Source organism: Cupressus sempervirens, chromosome 2 (assembly GCF_028749045.1).
Source record: "Cupressus sempervirens isolate cs-2001-9-10 chromosome 2, ASM2874904v1, whole genome shotgun sequence".
NCBI lineage: Eukaryota > Viridiplantae > Streptophyta > Pinopsida > Cupressales > Cupressaceae > Cupressus > Cupressus sempervirens.
The window spans coordinates 613,930,032-613,949,696 of record NC_143119.1 but is presented as its reverse complement, the minus strand read 5'-3'; the positions used below and the strand labels follow the sequence as shown (position 1 = coordinate 613,949,696).

Genomic DNA, 19,665 nt, shown 5'->3' with positions numbered 1-19,665 from the left:
TAAGTTCTCATTGGGTGAGATAATCACTCTTTCTCTTTTTCTCCTTTTCTAGAGATGTCTCTCTTATTATGATCTTGAAGTTGAAGAAGACTTGAGTCTCTGGGGGCTTAAGGATCTCTTTGTCCCCTTGATTTTAATAAGATTATCTTTTCATTATGATATACTTTACCAAGAGTTTGCATCGAGTCCATACTCTTGCTAAAGTGGGGGCTTAATGTATCATCTTAAAATGGAAGCACTTCCATGTTAAGAGTGTTTAGCCCATCGAGTAAGTGGTCCGAGGTCATGTCAAGCATCTTGAATAGGTCTTTGCATGGATCTGGCTATTTCCCCCCTATTCTACTTCTCTCTCCCTATTTCTAGCCTCTTTCTAACAACTTTATCTATGCAATTTAAGACTTTGACTTTTTGGGTCAAGGACAACTTGAAGGGTCAAGGATGACCTTGACCTTGACCTTGGGCAGGGTCGACCTTGTCCTTGATCCCAGGTCCAATTTTCAAGTTCTAGGAGGTTTGAGATATCGGGCTTCATAAAGTTTCATTTTCCCGCTTCCGGGTTGACTATTTTGGGTTTCATAATGGTAGACTCTTAAATTACACTTAATCTAGGTCCATTTGTAGGGGTTAAGGTTAATTAGGATTTAATGCTCCCATGTTGGCCTTCTCTAGAAGTTTGTGCTCTAGATCTTTATATAACGAAGCCTTCTTCCCTCATTTTGACATCCACTTTCTATGAACCATTATCTTGTGCATCTATCCACCTACATGAAGTTACGATCGATTATTATATGAAGTGAAGATCTACTATCTGTCAAGCATTCAAGCATTCAAGCATTCAAGATCCAATTCATCAAGGAGGTCCATTGTTAGCCATTGAAGGATTCAATCTCTATGGATCCCTCTTGTTGAAGATTTCTCCATCCACATTCATCCAAGCCTCTTCCTATGCAAAGATCCATTCAAGTTTGGTGTTGAAGATTTGATTTCATTGATTTGAGACATCCTACATACATTTCTACATTCATTTGGAGCATCCGTACTTGTGGATTCAAGGATTCGAATCCTCCACAAGGATTTCAATATAAGCAAGGTGAATAGTTCAATTTACTTTGTTTATTCATATTGCAATTTCAATTACATTTCAAGGTTGATTCAAATCTGGGGTTTGACCAAGGCAAACTCCCATCCAATCAACAAAACCTTTTTTCTTGTAGATATCTGTGTAGGACAATGAATTAAAGTGCATATTTGGATCTCCTTTTCATCGAACTTGTAAGATCTGTAAAGAGAAATTTCGTTAGAGCAGTGCAACTCAAGGTCGACTTTTTGGGGTACAATTGAATCCTGGGGTAAGATTATGCCCCACTATCTGGGTCAAGGTTGACCTTCCTTCAAAAGGACAAAAGTTTTCTAGGTTTTCTCCGTCTTGACATTTCTAGTCCAAAACAAGTTGCAAAATTCCCTAAAACTGTACACATACATCAGAAATTAACATTTTCCAGATTCATCCTACTTTGAGGTAAGTATTTGTCTTTTATTTATTCAAAGTTTCAAGTACTTACTTTCTATAGTAGATTATAGGATTTCCTCCTTTCTTCATATTCTCCATTGTTTGATTCATTTGTGCATTGATCACTTCTTTGTGATTGATAAATCTGGATCATTCCTTTTGGGAATTTGGGTTAAGGATAGATCCAATATCCCCCCTTCACACACATTTCTTTCTATCATCCATATTTTCCTCTATACATTTAGGTGAATACATTTTCACCTTGTATATATATATATATATATCTTCCTCTATTTCTATCTTGTTATCTTAGTATCTCTCCACCTCTATATTTTTTCCTCTCCAAGTCTCTCTACATGTAACTTTCTCTATCCTTATCTTTCTATCTCTTTTCCTAACTTCATATATTTATCTCTTCCATCTCTACATATCCCTATCCCCTTTCTCTTTGTATCTTTCCCCATTTCCCTCTCCTTATCTCTACACACCTCCCATCCTTCTCCCACTCTTGTCCTCTCTATCTTTTTCTTATCTCTCCGACTCTCTTTCTATTATAAACATAACATGATTTCATTGCTGTAGGAACCTTATTATCACCTCAATTTAAGGATTTGTTTCAATCATCTTTTATTTTTTATAACAAGATGCACACTTGATTTTAAGTTATCACTTGTTCATTGAGACTTTTGCTACACATAAAATGCCACCTTAAAATCAACTCACTTATTGACCTCAAGTACTAAACAAATATATAATAAAATAGAACAAAATTTCGCCCGACCTCAAATACTAAACAAATTCTAATAGAACAAAATTTCCCCTATTTGAACTTCGACACTACTTGAGCATACTAAGGTGCACACCGCTTCAACATACCCACAATGGGCAATAAATGGTTATTTTTAATTCATGTACATGCAATGCTAGACAATATAAAGACACCCATTTCTTTAAGAAGACAAGGGACGAACTTGCTTGGTAAGTTTTGATGATAATAAACTCCAAAAGAATAGTTGGGTTTCGTCTCCACCTAAGAAGATCATGTTACAATGTTTGAAAAGAAGTAAGATTACCATTGACAAAGGATTTTTCGAACTTATGAAAATTTACTACTTCCCATCGGCGTGTATGGCAAGACTCCTCAATTTCAGAAAACTATTTTAAAAAGAGTGTTAAACCCTAATATAAATTCCACCGCCCGTCCAGCTGTCGGAAGAATTTACCAGAACACAATTCGGCAGAAAATTTATCCCCTGGCTTTTCGTGTATTCAGCAGAGTTCCATTTCTTCATTTTCACTTTGACCTACCAGTCACAATTTTACACTCTCCGCTTCGTCAGTAATTCGTGATTTTACTGTGAAAACTCTGAGCCCAAAGGCTTTATTGTTGTAGCGCGGCAAATTCACTTCACTGGACTTGCATTACGAATTATAAAATTTAGAAGAATTTGTCCCGGCAGTGAGGGCATATTGGAGTAATTTGAGTGCTGTGAGCTGTAATGCGAAGAGAGGAAGGGTATAATTTTGTGGAGGCATGGAGACTCACAGGATTTGCTTAACCAGTCACACAGAAATTGTGCCTTATTTACCTCTACTTCATCTTCCTTTATGCTTAGGAGCGAATTCGCCAGAGATTTCTTTGGTTGAAGATGGAAACAATGCGTCGCGAGTTCGAGCGGTGGAGAGGTCTTCGGCAATGCCCGTAGCGAGCAAAATTGCAGAGCTTCTCAAAGCCACCGACGTCAGTTATTTGTGAGTCTTTCGTTTCATGTAGTGTACTTTCCCGCTTTTTATGTCAAACAGATTTTATTTCTTGTAGACGTGTTATTTCTACAGCGCATGCAAAGAGAATAGAAATGCTTCTGGTTAAGAGTCTATGACATTTTGTCTCACTGGCACGCCTTTTCAAATTTACCGACATATTCGATATTTGCCGCTTATTCCCTTTGCTTTATGACGATTCTCGGTTTTCCGAGCTTGGGATTGCTTCGGTCTATAATTTATGTTCTAATTTTAGAAAGTCCTTTGAGTGTTTTAGGATATAGAATTGTTGAGAACTTTTTGAGTTCAGCTGACCTCATCAAAAGTAGAGTTTTCCTGAGCATGTTTACGGCAGCTTATTCGATTTGCAACTTAAATACGAAATCTCAGTTTATCGTGGAATTTTAAATAAGTAAACAGATTTACATTATTTCTAATGAGGACTATAATTATATTAGACATTTTTCGGTCGTAGGTGATATGTTGAGATGCAGGTTTAATTTTGTTGCGAATTTTGTATGAAGTGTCGTGCCATGTGTATTGAATGTTGAAGACCGCAATGGTTTTACTCTCTGCCTGCTATAGTTTTCTAGTTATAGATGTAAAATGTTTAGTCGACTAGATGTTGTAGACTGTTTAGTTTTTTAGTCAGCAATTAATTGAAACCAGGTTGCCTCTTTAGAAGCTGGAAGACATGCTTAATGTAAGAATCAGTGACATATACAGATGTCTGTCCGAGTAAACGCTCCATAAAATTTTCAATTCATCACGATTATATTCTTCAACTTTTGGCTATTTGGCGTGGCCCTTAGATGCCAATAACATTCTTAAAATTAGAATGTCTGTCCCTTGTATCCATAGGTTTGACTTTTGTAGACCACATGATTTTTAGTCTTTTATCATACCCAGTAGTACGTCCTTTAAATTAATCACTACACCACTGGCGGTCCTGGGAGAGGAGTCACTTGCTAACAAGTGCTTTTACAAGTGGGTATTAGCATCCAGTCTCGATCACATTGCATATTTGGAAGCAAAGAATTCAGAGATATATTTGGTGTCCATAGAGCACTAATTGGAATGTTTAGTAGGGGTGTTGATTAACTTTCATTCTTGGAAGTTCTAGAGATTTTTGGTTGCAAGTGATATTTTGAAATGTAGGGATTTTCTATTGCGGCAAATTTTGTGGTCATGTTTTTTGGATGTTGAAGACTGCAGTCTTCTACCATTGGCCTGCTTTAGTTTTCTAGTTATAGATGTAGATTATTTAATCAACTAGATGTTGTAGATTGTTTAAAATTTTGGTCTTTTATTTGGCAATCCATTACATCCAGGTTGACTCTTTGGACGCTGAAAGACATGCTTAATGGAAGAATCATTAAGATATACGGATGTATGTTTTAACTATTGCTCCATAAATTTTTCAATTCATCATGAGTAGAGTCTTCAATATTTGGCCATTTGGCATGGCCCTAGAGATTCTTGGACAACAAATGCCAAGGTTGTCCAGGAATGGAAAGAGAAGGCCCATTTCAATAAAATCCATCCTTGTCTACCCATGATCTTTAACTGCTTTTTGCTTTAACAAGAAACCACATCAAAGAGCACAAATGCAGCCAGGATGTTTAAAAAAGCAAAATCGACATTGAGGGAGAAAGGTGTCCAAACACAACCTTGTTGGGCCATTCTCAAAGGTAGCCCATGTTCCATCTCCTACTTAATTGTATGCACGTGCAAGATGTCTATGGCTCACCATAAGGCTGGTGGCATTAAATGGCATGCTAGGGAGAGAAAACAAACACAAAGAACTTATGATGGGGAGTTTTAAATACATGGGCTCCAAGTAACAGGTTTAGGCATATAATTATTTGAAAAAAGGCAAGTAACAAGGTTCTAAATAATCTTTTTATTTATGTCATCAGAAATAATGCACTGGAGACTTGATATAAGCCCAAGGCTAGGAATATTCCTTCCATTTATGGTCTTCCTTAAGGGTGAGAATACTTTTTTGCAGATTATTCATGATATTTCAGCATCCCTAGTAGAATATTGAACATGAAAATCTTGAAATTTTTCAGGAATCCAATGGATATCACTAATGATCTCATTTAGCTTCAATTTTTCAGGCTCTTGTGCAAGAGTTAGGCTAAAATTGGAGGATTCATTTCATTGATCACTTTAAATAGATGTGAACAGATTGTGTGTGTGATTGACATCCTCTCAAAATAGGCAATGCCTTGTGAATATATTAGTAGGTTCACAGAGACCCAAACAAAAGGATAGTTGACATTGCCAATCATACCCTGACATAAACCTTCAGCTTTGCCGTGTTCTTGTTAGAGCTAGTGGTATTTGTTTTGTGCCCAAGTGCCCTAGGGGATTACAAACTCGTGTCATATATTTACTTCTAATCAGGACATCCTGTTATTGCATTGAATTTCTCTCTGTTGAGTAATAATAAATTAAAAAAACTTTTAGTGGTTAGCTGGTTAATTTGTGATGACTGCTGCTATGAAATTCTAGAAGGGAAATAAATCAGTTGATGCCGACATTAAATCAAAATTTATGGCAAGTATAATATATTCTTATTCAGAGCCCTTAAGCTGAAACATAAAGCATCAGAAATTATTCTCTTAATTCCAATAGACATAGATTTGTAAGAATGTTATTAATGAATTAATTTCGAAAAGTTTGCAACTTAAACCTTCAGTCCTTAAAAAGTTCTGGTGAACAGTGTTTAGAAGCTGCTGAGGATTGGGGGTTTGAGCTGCGAACTTGTGAACTTCCACTATATTTTGTATTATTTTGATTTAATTAAAGCCTGAACAGACACACACATATGTTAGACACACACACATGCATATCGATATCCATATATATACACATATCATATTGGTAAGTGCTATTTTTATAGCCACCCTTGGAAGATAAACAAAAGTTAAAAAATTAGATGAAAGATGGCGATACATTCTGGAGTGAAAATTATAGCTTCACATGAGAAGTTTGATGATAAAATGGACAAGTCCATTAAGAAAACTGACATTACAAAATGAAAAACAGCCCACATCAAGATGAACTAAGAATGGAATATAATCCACTATTGTTGGGGCTTATCATCCTGACCAGATCTCCAAAAATGAAAAATAAAAAATGTATGCACGTAAACACACACACATGTGAATCTATACATATACATAAGCAATATTAGACAAAAGATGGCGAACATGCTGGAGTGGAAAACATTGCTTCACTTGAGAAGCTTGACAATAAAATGGACAATTCCATTAATATTTGATGTCACAAAATGGAAAAAAGCCTATGTCCAGATGAGCTAAGAATTAAATATTTCAATCCGCTATTATTGGGGCTTATTATCCTGACCAGATCTCAAAAGAAATAAAATCAAATTGTATGCATGTATGTGTTTATATACGTATATGTAATTACATGTACACGTACACATACACACAATTGTAAAACTCGTGGGACTCGCCACGACTTTGAGTTTGCCCAGTATGTCATTGTCTACACTCTTGCCATTAGCCTATAATCGTGAGAGAATAAAGATATATTGCACTCCTTTTTTTGATACACACTACCATCTTTATTATTATTCCATGTTGTAATTTTGTAGTGTCCCCTATAATTTTTGCCTTAAAATCACAAATTTCATTAAAACAAGGTTAACAAGGATGCAAAGCATCATAGTTCTTGCCAAAATTAAATGTAATTTGTTGAAAGCTAATTAGTAGGAAGCTATAGCAATTGAATTGTAATATTTTTTAATGAAATTTGATATATAAATTTTAAGTATTCTCAAATTCTGAATACAACTTGATATATATATTTCATTGGTAACAAAGAACTTTGTATTAATATTTCAAAAAAAAGATTACATTTGATGATGTGCCATAGGAGGCTACCAAACCCATCTCCATATTATGACCATGCCCAAACCCAACCCCAAAAGCATCATCACCAACCCCAAGCATACATACATTGCTATATGTCATTATTGACAAAGAGACCACAAACAAAACAAAATTGTGGTCCATAGTCTACCCCCACCACCATGACACTACCAAAACAAGAAGCCACCAACCATGATTCATTCACTTAAACCATTTAGCTGCATCCTATTGGTGAAATTTGGGATGCTTAGACTAGCCATGTTGGCACCGACAAAACCACATACCCTCCTTCCACTGGACGTTGAGTCACAATTTGAAAGCAACGAAACATCAATACCCATCGCAGACACAAAAACAAATTGAGTTGATGGGCCTAGCTCCTCACCTCCACCTCGTCTCAACCTTAACTCACCAGAAGAAATCGTTTCCATAGTCACCCCAACGCAACCCCCATCACAACCTTCAGCCATCTTAGGACCCATCTTGCTCTGATGCACAGGAATTTGACTTTGAAATAGTGGATTGTTGTCTTCTCCCACAAGTGTAATTGATTTCACAGGTGTCAAATTCCGCTTTCTCTCCATGCGTTCACCCACAAATGCTAGTTCTTGTTAAGTAACATGGATCGGTTTCTGCAAATGTATTTACACTACCATGGTTATAGGGGTGTTCCAAATGCAGATTTGGATCTCATATAAATATGAGGAGACATGCCTCTAAGGTTTAATCATCATTTAATTAATATATTTAATAATAATAATTTGTATAATATATATATATATATATATATATATATATATATATATATGTATGTATATATAGACATATATACATGTGTATACAGATGTGTGTATATATATATATATGTATATACATATATGCATGTGTATATATGTGTGTGTGTGTGTATATATATATATATATATATATGAATATATATATATATATGTATAATTTATATATGTATTATATATAATTTAATAATATAATAATATATATTATTATATATTATATACTATAGTATATATAATAATATATATTATTATTACATGAATATGTATATATAAGAAATGATGATTTACCAATAACAATAATGTATATCGAATCAATATGAGTTAAATTACAACTTTAACAATCCCTCTTAGCTAAGGAGGACTTGTAGAACACATGATGTTCTCAAGTATACGAAGAGATATCATCTCAGTATGATATTCAATTCACTATAAGACTAAATTTCTCAACACTCCCTCTTTGGCAAAAAGGAGAATTGAAGTAATTATATTACAAGATTTGAATACCACTTTAAGTGTGGTCTATGATAGATTTAAGTCATAGTGTCTGGCAAGATCGGGCCCAAAGAACCATAACAATTGATTTTCATGGCATCCGACAAAATTCAGCCTGAAGAACCATGATGAGTTGATTATCAAGGTGTTCGGCAAAATCCGGCTCGAAGAATCATGATAAGTTGGTTATCAAGGTGTCCGACAAAATCCGGCCCGAAGAATCATGATAACACTTGCTCCAACACATTTTGGTGTTAGGAGATATATCAACTATTAATAAGGTCATCACCTTACAATAGTGACCTCACACATATGAAAGATCGTCACCTTTCATAACACAAAATATGTGAAATAGTAACCACCATGAACCAAGTCAAAGGGTGGTACAAGGGGTTTCCCCTCAATTCTCTATCATAGAGAAGAATGCATTACAAGGAATTTCACTTAGAACTTTCTCCTCATAGAGAAGATATCATTTACAAATGATTGTACCTCAAAATTCTCCCTTTGAACATTGATCCTGGGAAGTCAAGTCCTTTGGTTACTTCCTCAGAAGCTCTCTTTGCCCAAGGATGCCTTTCGAACTCCCTCTAAATTTGATATCAATCTTCCAACTTTCTGGTGATAAGTCATTATTTCCTTATGATAGACATAGTAGTAGGCCCATCAAAATCATGCAGTCACACCATGTATTTTTAGACTCCCTTTGAGTATCAATCTTCTAAGCTCCTTCGTTCCTTTAGAAGAAGTGTCATACTCCCTCTTAATGTAGAAGAACCTCATAATCTCACTCATCGAAGATGTTTGCTTCAAGAGCCTCATTTTATCCATCTTGATCATCAAGATCTTTGGAGCTACTATCATTAAATTGAGTCTGCACAATATTAGGCAGCATATGTAAAGTACCAACCTTCTTTTCCTGTATGAATATCCTCAAACATAAAGGAAAAGATCAAGGCAAATAACCCTTATAATATGTATAGAATTACAAATAAGAGAGAAATTACAAAGAGTAGATAAATGTAAATGATAAGAATACTTATTTGCACATGAAGATTTAAAAATTGTCTTTTTGGTTATTTGAGCATGGAACGTCTCCCCTCTAAATAAGGTTCAAGTGGGAATGGAACATTAACTATTATTCCCCCCACAATGTAATGTTTCCACTCATTCTTATATTGTTGAACAATATTGTATCAATTATGACAACTTCTAAGTTCCAACTTGCTCTTTTTGTCCATTGAAGGTCCAAACATTCATTTGGCTTAACAGTAGAAGCGAACATGTTCTTCCATTTTCTCAAACTCGTCCACAATACGCCAATATCTTGATTGAGTATGATTGTGCCACATGTATGAATCTACAACTCATATGTCGAGTTCCATTCATCAAAGAGAGACTTGTAGAAGGTTCAAATGAATTTCTAAAAACTCCATTAATGTCTCGCACGAACTTATGCAAAGGTATTTGTTTGATCTTTTGATTAAACCTATATTACACACATCTTGCAATCTGTGTATTCCAAATTTATATCATTAGTGAATCTATCCCAACATGGTTTACTCCCTTTGAATTATTATGATCAAGATCACCAAAGGTTCACTGAATCATATCCTCTATATGCTTTCTCTCTTTCAAGGTTGCATTTAATGAAATAGCAAGCTCCCTCTCTTGTAATAACATTCTCGAAGGAAAATATCAAGTGGCATAGCTCTTATAATAATAAAAATCACTTTTAATAATTATTTATAATAACTATTATTATTTAGTTTAATTATAAGAATATTATAAAGTTGATTATATAATTAATTCATAATGAATTAATTCTATTCTAGTTGTTATAATCACATTGATTTTTATTTTCTCTTATACTTAAACTAATTTATCATCTATATATATATATACACAAAACTTAATGTGTAACAGTAAAATATACTTACATTTCTTAGTGGGCGATTCCTTTTAACACCCATGGCATTCATACTTACCTCTTTCGTGTCTTCTATATTGTGGTATCCACTTGGCTATGTTGCAAGGCAAGTGGAATCCACGTGGGCCTTCTAATGAGAATTATGACTTGTTTACCTCTCATCGCTGCCAACATGTCTTTCGTTGCATGTATAAATGTGTCAGTCCAATTCGTTGTCCTTTATTGGTCATTGTTCTAACCTGTCCTTTCCTTTAAATATCTGTTTATTTAGTTGTATTCTACACTATAGAATCATGGTGTTGTTCTATCATTTTAAAATAATGTCACTCCTATCATTATACTTTGCACACGATATTCACCATGACTCCAATATCCAATCAGGCAAAATACTGGGCAAACTCTTTCTAGTGACAATTTGTTGAGATCTACGCAGCTCATTGCCCTCACAAACAAAGAATCATTGAAAGATCTCCTTTATCCATACACGGGCACGTGCAATCTTGACTTGTAAAACCATTATTTTTGAAGACCACATCAGCACAAACAAGCGAGAAAGCAACTATCGTGTCTCTTTCATCTAAGGCAATAGAGGCCTTTGAGGCTGCTACTTCTTTAACTGTGCAACACTTCCTCACTCCCCCTTCACTCACCTATAAGGTCAATCGGCTCTTCAACATCAGCTCTGAGAGGTGGTTGAGGCAGGCAATACATTGCATTCACTTGTTTGATGAAGATATAATCAAGAGAAGAAATGAGTAGCTTTCTCTATACCGCCCAACAGAACCCGAGGATTTGTTGTCCAGATTTTTGTCCCTTCATTGGAGTTACGAAGGAGAGTCTAATATTGAAGTTTACGTGATATATTGTCATCAATTTTATCTTGGACAGAAGAGACACAACTTCTACTGCTCTCACCTGGTTTTTTTTCCTTGGCTCTTGTCTACGAGCTGCTCTGTGTGAATCGATGCGGCCATACCTGCCTGTTCTGTCAGATTCAAAAGAAGCAGTGAAAGACGATGTGCTCCTGGATGGCGGCACTAGAGAAAGGAGTAGTGATCTCATTCCCAACAATATTGATTACAGTCTAAACAAACCAACCAATTTCTGTTAACAACGCATAGATTCCAGTTGCACCCATTTCTCTAGCATGTCTGTCACAGTCACTGTCAGATCTGAGTATTTGACGACCTGAGATAACCATGAAACCACCTTTTTCTATTTGGGCATGCCAATCAATTTCAGAGATCAAACATCAATAACTGCCTGCAGATCACAGGCTTCACCATCTTTGGTGACAACATACTGCTCGATGCATTTCTATACTTCCTCTCAGAGTTCAAGGATCTATGATTATGTGCAATGCATTCTTAAAAAAATATTGGAGAGTTTGTCTGATTCTTTCGAGACCTTGTGACTCAAAACAAAATGAACCCACTGTTCGATAAGACAGTTTCGCACCCAAATAATAGTAGCCACATCACTGTGGTCCCCGATGAAATATATGAATGAGAAGACCACTAATCTGAGGAACTCATTTATGCTACATACAAATCTTCATCCTATGAACTTCTGCATAGATTGTGATATTGTTGTCAGGATTTAACTGTGTGATTTTGAGTCAAACTCATTGACCCTTGTTTCATGAGTAGTGATTCAACATGAATCCATCTCTCATGAGAATAAATGAAACACTTAGCATTCATTGGATCTAGGTGATGCTCATAGGGGTTTGTTATCATTTTTTATTTCTTATTTTACATTTGCAACCCACTCTGGTACCATATTAACATGGATCAGTTTCTGCAAATGTAATTATGCTGCCATGGTTATAGGTGCGTTCCAAATGTAGATTTGGATCTCATATAAATATGAGAGGAGGAGACATGTCTCTAAGGTTTAATCATCATTTAATTAATATATTTAATAATAATAATTTGTATTATATATATATATATATATATATATTATTATTACATGAATATGTATATATAGGAAATGATGATTTATACCAATCACAATAATGTATATCGAATCAATCCGACTGAAGCTACAACTTTAACAATGTTGTGTCCAAAGTGCGGAGGTAAAGCAAGAGCTTGTGCCAACCCAAACGAGCCACGGGGAGGTGCATTTTTGCAGGATCATGAGACGACCATACTAACAATGGCTGCAACTCACCCAATGCTCCCCCAATCATCTTCCATGGGTGCTGTTCCATGTGGATGCCAACACCTAGCTCAACCCTGCGAATGATGCCTTCAATCTCCCCCCCCCCCCCAATTTGGTTCCATGCATTCTCTCGCCACAAACAACAGCTCTAGTTTTGAGTCTTCCACCATCAACGATAAAGCCAAAACAATGAGGAGATATTCAAGTTTGACCTTGGCCTCCACTTTGTCTCCAAATAGTTCTTCCCAAATATTAACATCATCGCCTCCCAGAACAACTCGCCATCGAGCTTGAAATGTTTCTTAGTTGAGTAATTGAGATCGATCCCTTGAAGGATGGGATTTGTGTGTCCGTAGATAATGGGAAGTTAGCTTCTATCTCTCAACACTCCTTGGCCTCAGCTTCTCTATTCTCTAGTGTAGCAAGGAAGGCAAAAACCAAGACTTATTAACATCTATCGAAGTCTCGAGAAGGATTGATGACCAAAGATTATCTCCACTATTACTTGGGCTTGCCCAATCTCACAAAAGCATGCAACTGGCGCAAAATCTTAAATGTTTGCGGTCACTTCAGCCTCCAACTATATAAAGAATGAGTACTTTGTGAGGAAAGATGTGATGGTGGTAATGTTTATACGAGTCAAACTCTCAAGTATTGCCACTACCCTATCTTTTCACAACGTGAAAGAAATGATGTCCAATCTTACATAGGCTGCCAAACTTACCACCATCATTACAAAATAGAGGGAATATCGAAACATCATCGAAGAGAAGACACGTTGAATACCAATCACCAGACCAACCCTCACCATAATTGCCACCTTAATGAACTGTACTGCACAGTCCAATGTTCCCAATCCTCCAATATAGCATGGTCATCCGTGGTTACTTCACTAGTCCAAATCTGTGGGTTGAATTTGGCTGAAGTCTTCCCAAATTTCAAAGTTTTCATGTAAAGGACCCACCATCCCAATGTTTGATAATTTGTCTGCTAGGGAATTAGCCTCTCTAACAATAATATGAGAGTCTCCTTCAAGGTGTAATTTTCGGATACTGAGTTTCACTCTTAGCAATACTGCTTCAACGACTGCCAAGCGTTCCATCTGCTACCCTTTTTGCACAAAATCCAGAATGCTTCCGTCATTCGATCTAGCCACTGCTCCAATACCAGAGGGGCCCAGGTTTCCTTTGGCAGCCCTGTCAAAGTTGATCTTGGTCCATCCATGATCAGGTAGAGACCATGAAACACTAGGGGGATTGGGATGAGAATCAACTCTCAAAGGCCAATTAATGGGCCTATATCATTTTATTTTTTAGCCATAAGCAAAAGCCCAAAAATAAATTATGGTAATAAATTAAGCTTAATTCAAATTCAAGACAATTTAAAATCAAGGCATGGTCAATCAATTAACAGTGATTTGAGATTATAATTAGCCATTATTAAGATAATGATAAGATGAAATTAATGTTGACTTTTAATGAAAACCTTGTTGAATTGAATGTTGTAATGAAAGCATGGGAATAATAATAATCTTGTATCAAAGATAAGATAGAAAGTAAAAACAACTAAATTTTTAGAGATTGGAAGCCCAAAATACATATATATTCAATGTTCCTTATTGCATACCAACTATAAAATGGATAAGATGAAACTGAAACTAATGCTCTTTGTTGGCTTACTTTTTTTTAACTGAAAGTAATATAGTTGGAAATGCATTTTATCTGTGGAAACTAGACAGATAGCAGTCTACAAATTTTAAAACCTGATCAGCCTCTTTACCCTCTTTTAAATAGGAAACCTTAGCAAAGACATGATAGGCAAACATAAGAATACAGAAGTGATAACATATGAGAATCCATGTATTGAAACATGATGCTAAAAGCCACAGACACCTAAATAAGAAATGACTTGTCAACGAAGAAGACTCTAATATGTTGCCTTGACTATTAGAAGACTCATCAGCACAATCAGTAATTTGGAAATCTAAAAAACAACACACTAACTATCAATAAAAAAAAACTAAGGCACAAAGGTCATTTATTCAATAGAACACTTACACTGCAAAATCGATGTCCACTAATGAATCTAAATCATATACCTTGCAAATAAAAATGCTACAAACTTTGTTCAAACCATTTTCAAATTACACTCGATTCATGATGTCAAGAAGGCAAGCATCCAAAGAAAAACCGGGTAATGGATTTTATATGGCAGACAATCTATTTGTAGAAAAACACCTGAAAGAAAAGTTATGTTATAGAATACCATGCTCGCTGAATATGTACTGGAAATGGGATTTCAGGTTTTTTTTTGCAAACTATGAAACGGAAGTTGTAAGAATTTGGTATAGCTCTGATACCATGTAAGAATTTCCTTAAGGCAATAATTCAACACCAAGATCAAGAAGCTCGATAAATAGCACAAGAGAGACTAATGATGATCAAATGAGAATCTCAATAATGATCAAAATGATAATGGATATCAGATGATTGGATATCAGATAATTGGATATTGGATGAATACATCATGGAAGTGCCTTGTATATAAAGGCAACTAGAATGACTAGGAGTCAGCAAAGAGATAAGGATTACAACTTAGCACATGTCCACCAAGAGTGGATTATCCTCTATTGAGCACAGGAGTTTGTGCGATGATGAGAGGATAAGTTTACATAGGTGTATCTTATAAAGAGATGTTGTAGACACCATGTGCTCAAATAAGTTGCTAACGCCAAGAGTGGATTATCCTCCATTGCGCACAAGAGTTTGTGCGATGATGAGAGGATAAGTTTACATAGGTGTATCTCATAAAGAGATGATGTAGACACCATGTGCTCAAATAAGTTGCTAACTCTTGTGTTGTCAATAAGACAACTCATATGTCTATGCATATTCCTAAGTGTCTACATGACAGCTAATATGCTAAAGCATTAACCTAAGTAAACTTAAGTGTAATAATAACACCTCCACTTAAGTGCAACTTAGGGGAATGCACTTAAGCTCACAAAGCTAAATGCAAGATGCAATGTGGGTCCCGATTACTAGGCCATGTTAGGAACCCATGTACAAATGCAATGCTCTGCATACAATGCAATGCAATCGCTTTGAAAACGGAGAAAGAGGGAAAACCTCATGGGAAAAACCTCCTCCAAAAAGAGAGATGAAGAAATACAAGATGCATGCAAGGATGGAGTAATCAAGACCCCCCTAGTATGACATACATAATGCATGTACACGTATATATCCCCCACAAGAAAAAATACATGATGGTATCCCCCCATATTGAATAATCTCCTGCAAGGATGTCATGAAGACAAAAAAGTATCCAATGCCTACAAACGACATTTCTCCCTTTAGGAAGAAGATACACCAAGTATAGGTGCAAGTATACTTCCCATTGTAGATAGGAAGATGGATGAGAAATCCATATGTAGTATGCTATGGATGCTGCCTCTGAAGTCTGCTCATATGTTGACAAGTCCTTGATGAATGTAGATGCCACAAGCCAATCTGGTGGATGCCCAAAGAAAGGTGGCAAACAAGATAGCATGTCCATGTATGAAAGTGAATCAAACTCCAAAGATAAGGAATCATCCTTATAGGAAGATATGGGAAGAGAAGCAATGTAGCCTCCCCTCAATGATGAATGCACACTCATGAAAGAAGCTCCTTGATGACTGAAGAAGCTGCACCATGAAAACGGAATGATGTTCCTCCTTGTAGGAAGAAGTGGTGCCATAAGTGTATTAGAGAATGCTTCCCAACTAGTAGGAAGAATCCTCAAAAGATATGATGTTTGAGGAAACTGAAAAACAATCTCCAGAGACTGATATGTCTCTTTTGAAGTAAAAGAGTCCTCCTCCAACTGCTGAAAAGAAGTGTCCACAATCATGTTAGTCTCAAAAGAAAGATCAATTGGTTGAGGGTCAGAGTGTTCCCTCGCAACAAGTGAAAAAAGAGTTCTCCTTAACAAAGAGAAGATGGATGTCGTCAATAATGTCTCCCACATTTTCAATGTAAGACTCCACAAACAACATTGCAATGTCTGGAAGGAAGTCATCTTATGAAGCTGGAATGGGAAGACATTGTGTCTGCTGCACTGAATCAGGAGCAACTGTGGCTGGAACTGGATCAACAGAAGCAACAAGAGCATCAGGAGGTATGATCTCAACTGGAGTTGTAGGTACCATAACTAGAGTTACTGGAGGTAGAATGTCCTCTGGTAATGGAGGGACTCGTGGATCTCCATATGCTTCCCAAAGACACATCCAAACGTCATGAGGACTACTTGTCTTACTAAGAGAAGCAAAAGATTCCTCACTTGTACTGTTATACATAAAGCGAAGAAGAAGAGAAAGATGTCCCCAATTAGTATTAGGTGGAAATATCTTCGAATATAGATAAGGAAACACTTCCTTATGTTCTCTTAGATGATCAATCATCAAAGCACTCCATTTCAAATAGTTCCTTTTTGTCAATTTGAATCTTAAACCAAAGTGACACTTTTGACATGACTCCATGAGATCAAAATAATGAATGCACCTACAAAATGCAAAAAAAAAAAAGGACCCCCCCCCTAATGCATGATTTGACACTTTATATTTAGTGTGATTACAATGGGCCACTTGTCAATTCAGGGCATAAGTGGACTTCTGATTTTGATGGTTACAACAACAAATATGAAGCTATATTTGACTCAACAAGATAAGACACAAGACCTCTCAAGGATCTAATTAATTACAAGTGCCAATAGGCCAAAATGTGACCAAAATTTGGAAGTACTATGTCTACTTATTCCAAACTGATGCCAGATCTGGAAAGTAGACAAAAAAATCATGCACTCTAAAAAAAAATAGCACTTGAATATGTGTCTAGATAAGCCTGAACTAAGCCTTTGAAGTTGCAAAAATCTGGGATTTGTGATTTGCAGAAAAATTTAGGAACAGAGATCTCAAACATCTTGCAGCAATGTGTAGATCACAAAATTCTACCTCAAAACAAAAAAAATTGCTCTAAAAAAGGAGTCCGTATGAGGGAGATATCGCTATTTGAAAATCACCTCTGTAATTATTTTTTTTGAATCACCGTCGTTGCATCTCCAAAAATCAAATGACTCTAGATTTCACCTCAGATGTCTGATTTTGATGAAACAAAAGTTGATTTGGGGGTTTTTTGACCTTTCCTGATTTGCACCAACAAGCTCCAAATTTGACCTAAAAAAAAATCTCTCCAATGGCTATGCAATGAAGCTCCCTTGGCTCTGATATCATATAAGAATTTGGTATAGCTTTGATACCATGTAAGAATTTGCGTAAGGCAATAATTCAACACCAAGATCAAGAAGCTCAATAGATAGCACAAGAGAGACTAATGATGATCAAATGAGAATCTCAATAATGATCAAAATGATAATGGATATTAAATGATTGGATATCAGATAATTGATATTGGATGAATACATCATGGAAGTGCCTTGTATATAAAGGCAACTAGAATGACTAGGAGTCAGGAAAGAGATAAGGATCACAACTCAACACATGTCCATCGGGAGTGGATTATCCTCCATTGAGCATAGGAGTTTGTGCGATGATGAAAGGATAAGTTTACATAGGTGTATCTCATAAAGAGATGTTGTAGACACCATATACTCAAATAAGTTGCTAACTTCTGTGTTGTCAACAAGACAACTTATATGTCTATTCATATTCCTAAGTGTCTACATGACAACTAATATGCTAAAGCATTAACCTAAGTAAACTTAAGTGCAATAATAATTAATTATTTACACTAACAAAAGTAATAATCATATGTAATTCAAAATCTATGCTACCATCCTCATCACCACTAATAGATTGGGAGCTTTGGAACAGGTGTAGACATTTACTAGAGAACCAGCTAGAATGTGGTGCAGAGACAGGAGTGGGAAATGGAGCAAACACTGACAGATAAAACTCTTGTTGAAAGTGTTTTGGTCGGTGGCTTCTTCTTTGTGGTGGGGGACAACTAGTGTGTGGCTTGCTGTCACCCCTGCCTCCTGTTTAGTCCCACTTCTGTTTTTCTCCGGACATCGTTTGGTGCTCCTGCTGTTCTGCTGGTCTCTTCCTTCAGATCCTCATGGTCTCTTGTTGGATGTTAATCTATGTTACCAGGTTTGGACCTTGCTGCTTGGATTCGGGTCTGGGTTTGTATGGGTCCAGGCAGGATCTGGATTCCAGACTATGGGTTTGTCTGGGTATGTGTTGGTGCGGACCCAAGTGAACCTACAGTTTTAAATCCAGACCCTATCTGGACCCACAGCGAACACTCGGAGGACCTGCGGCAGTAGGGTCCAAAATGTGAAATAAAAAAACTTAAAAGAATGTTTTTTAAAATATTATTTTTACAATCATGAACATAGATTAATGCTGGTCTCTTCCTTTAGATCCTCATGGTCTCTTGTTGGATGTTAATCTATGTTACCAGGTTTGGACCTTGCTGCTTGGATTTGGGTCCGGGTTTGTATGGGTTCGGGCAGGATCTGGATTCTAGACTGTGGGTCTGTCTGGTTGTGTGCTGGTGCGGACCCAAGTGAACCTACAGTTTTAAATCCAGACCCTACCTGGACCCGTAATGAACCCTAGGAGGACCTGCGGCAGTAGGGTCCAAAATGTGAAATAAAAAGACTTAAAAGTATGTTTTTTTAAATATTATTTTTACAATCACGAACATAGATTAATGAGCAAGTATTTAATGTTTATCTTTGATATTTGGCATTGATCAATGATCAGGCAACATTTATTCATGCTATGAAATGATTTAGCTTTGCAATTATGCATGTTTCTCTCTTTTTTTTGTATATATAATGCATACAGATATACCCGCACACTCACAAACTCACTCACAAACCCAAATGCGAATTTTTGTTTTTGCCTAAACCCATGAACCTTAACTCGAACCCGAATCTGTCCCTATACCCAAATCCGCAACTTAGACATTAATAAATTTATCACAAACTCACTCACAAACCCAAATGCGAATTTTTGTTTTTGCCTAAACCCATGAAACTTAACTCGAACCCGAATCCGTCCCTATACCCAAATCGGCAACTTAGACATTAATAAAT

General features: G+C 36.2%; 1 protein-coding gene across 2 annotated transcripts in view; it reads left to right on the top strand.

The window, feature by feature from the left end:
* The first annotated feature begins 2,726 nt into the window (after positions 1-2,726).
* LOC149574878 (sister chromatid cohesion protein SCC2-like) overlaps positions 2,727-19,665 on the top strand; it is a 210,077-nt gene continuing 193,138 nt past the window's right edge. Inside the window, exon 1 of one of the 2 annotated variants that reach the window (XM_089814728.1) lies at positions 2,727-3,262. In XM_089814728.1, coding sequence (XP_089670854.1) covers positions 3,045-3,262 — 218 coding nt within the window. In that variant the 5' untranslated portion in view covers positions 2,727-3,044. The remainder of the gene's footprint in view (positions 3,263-19,665) is intronic. The other variant, XM_089814727.1, reaches the window with a different exon arrangement.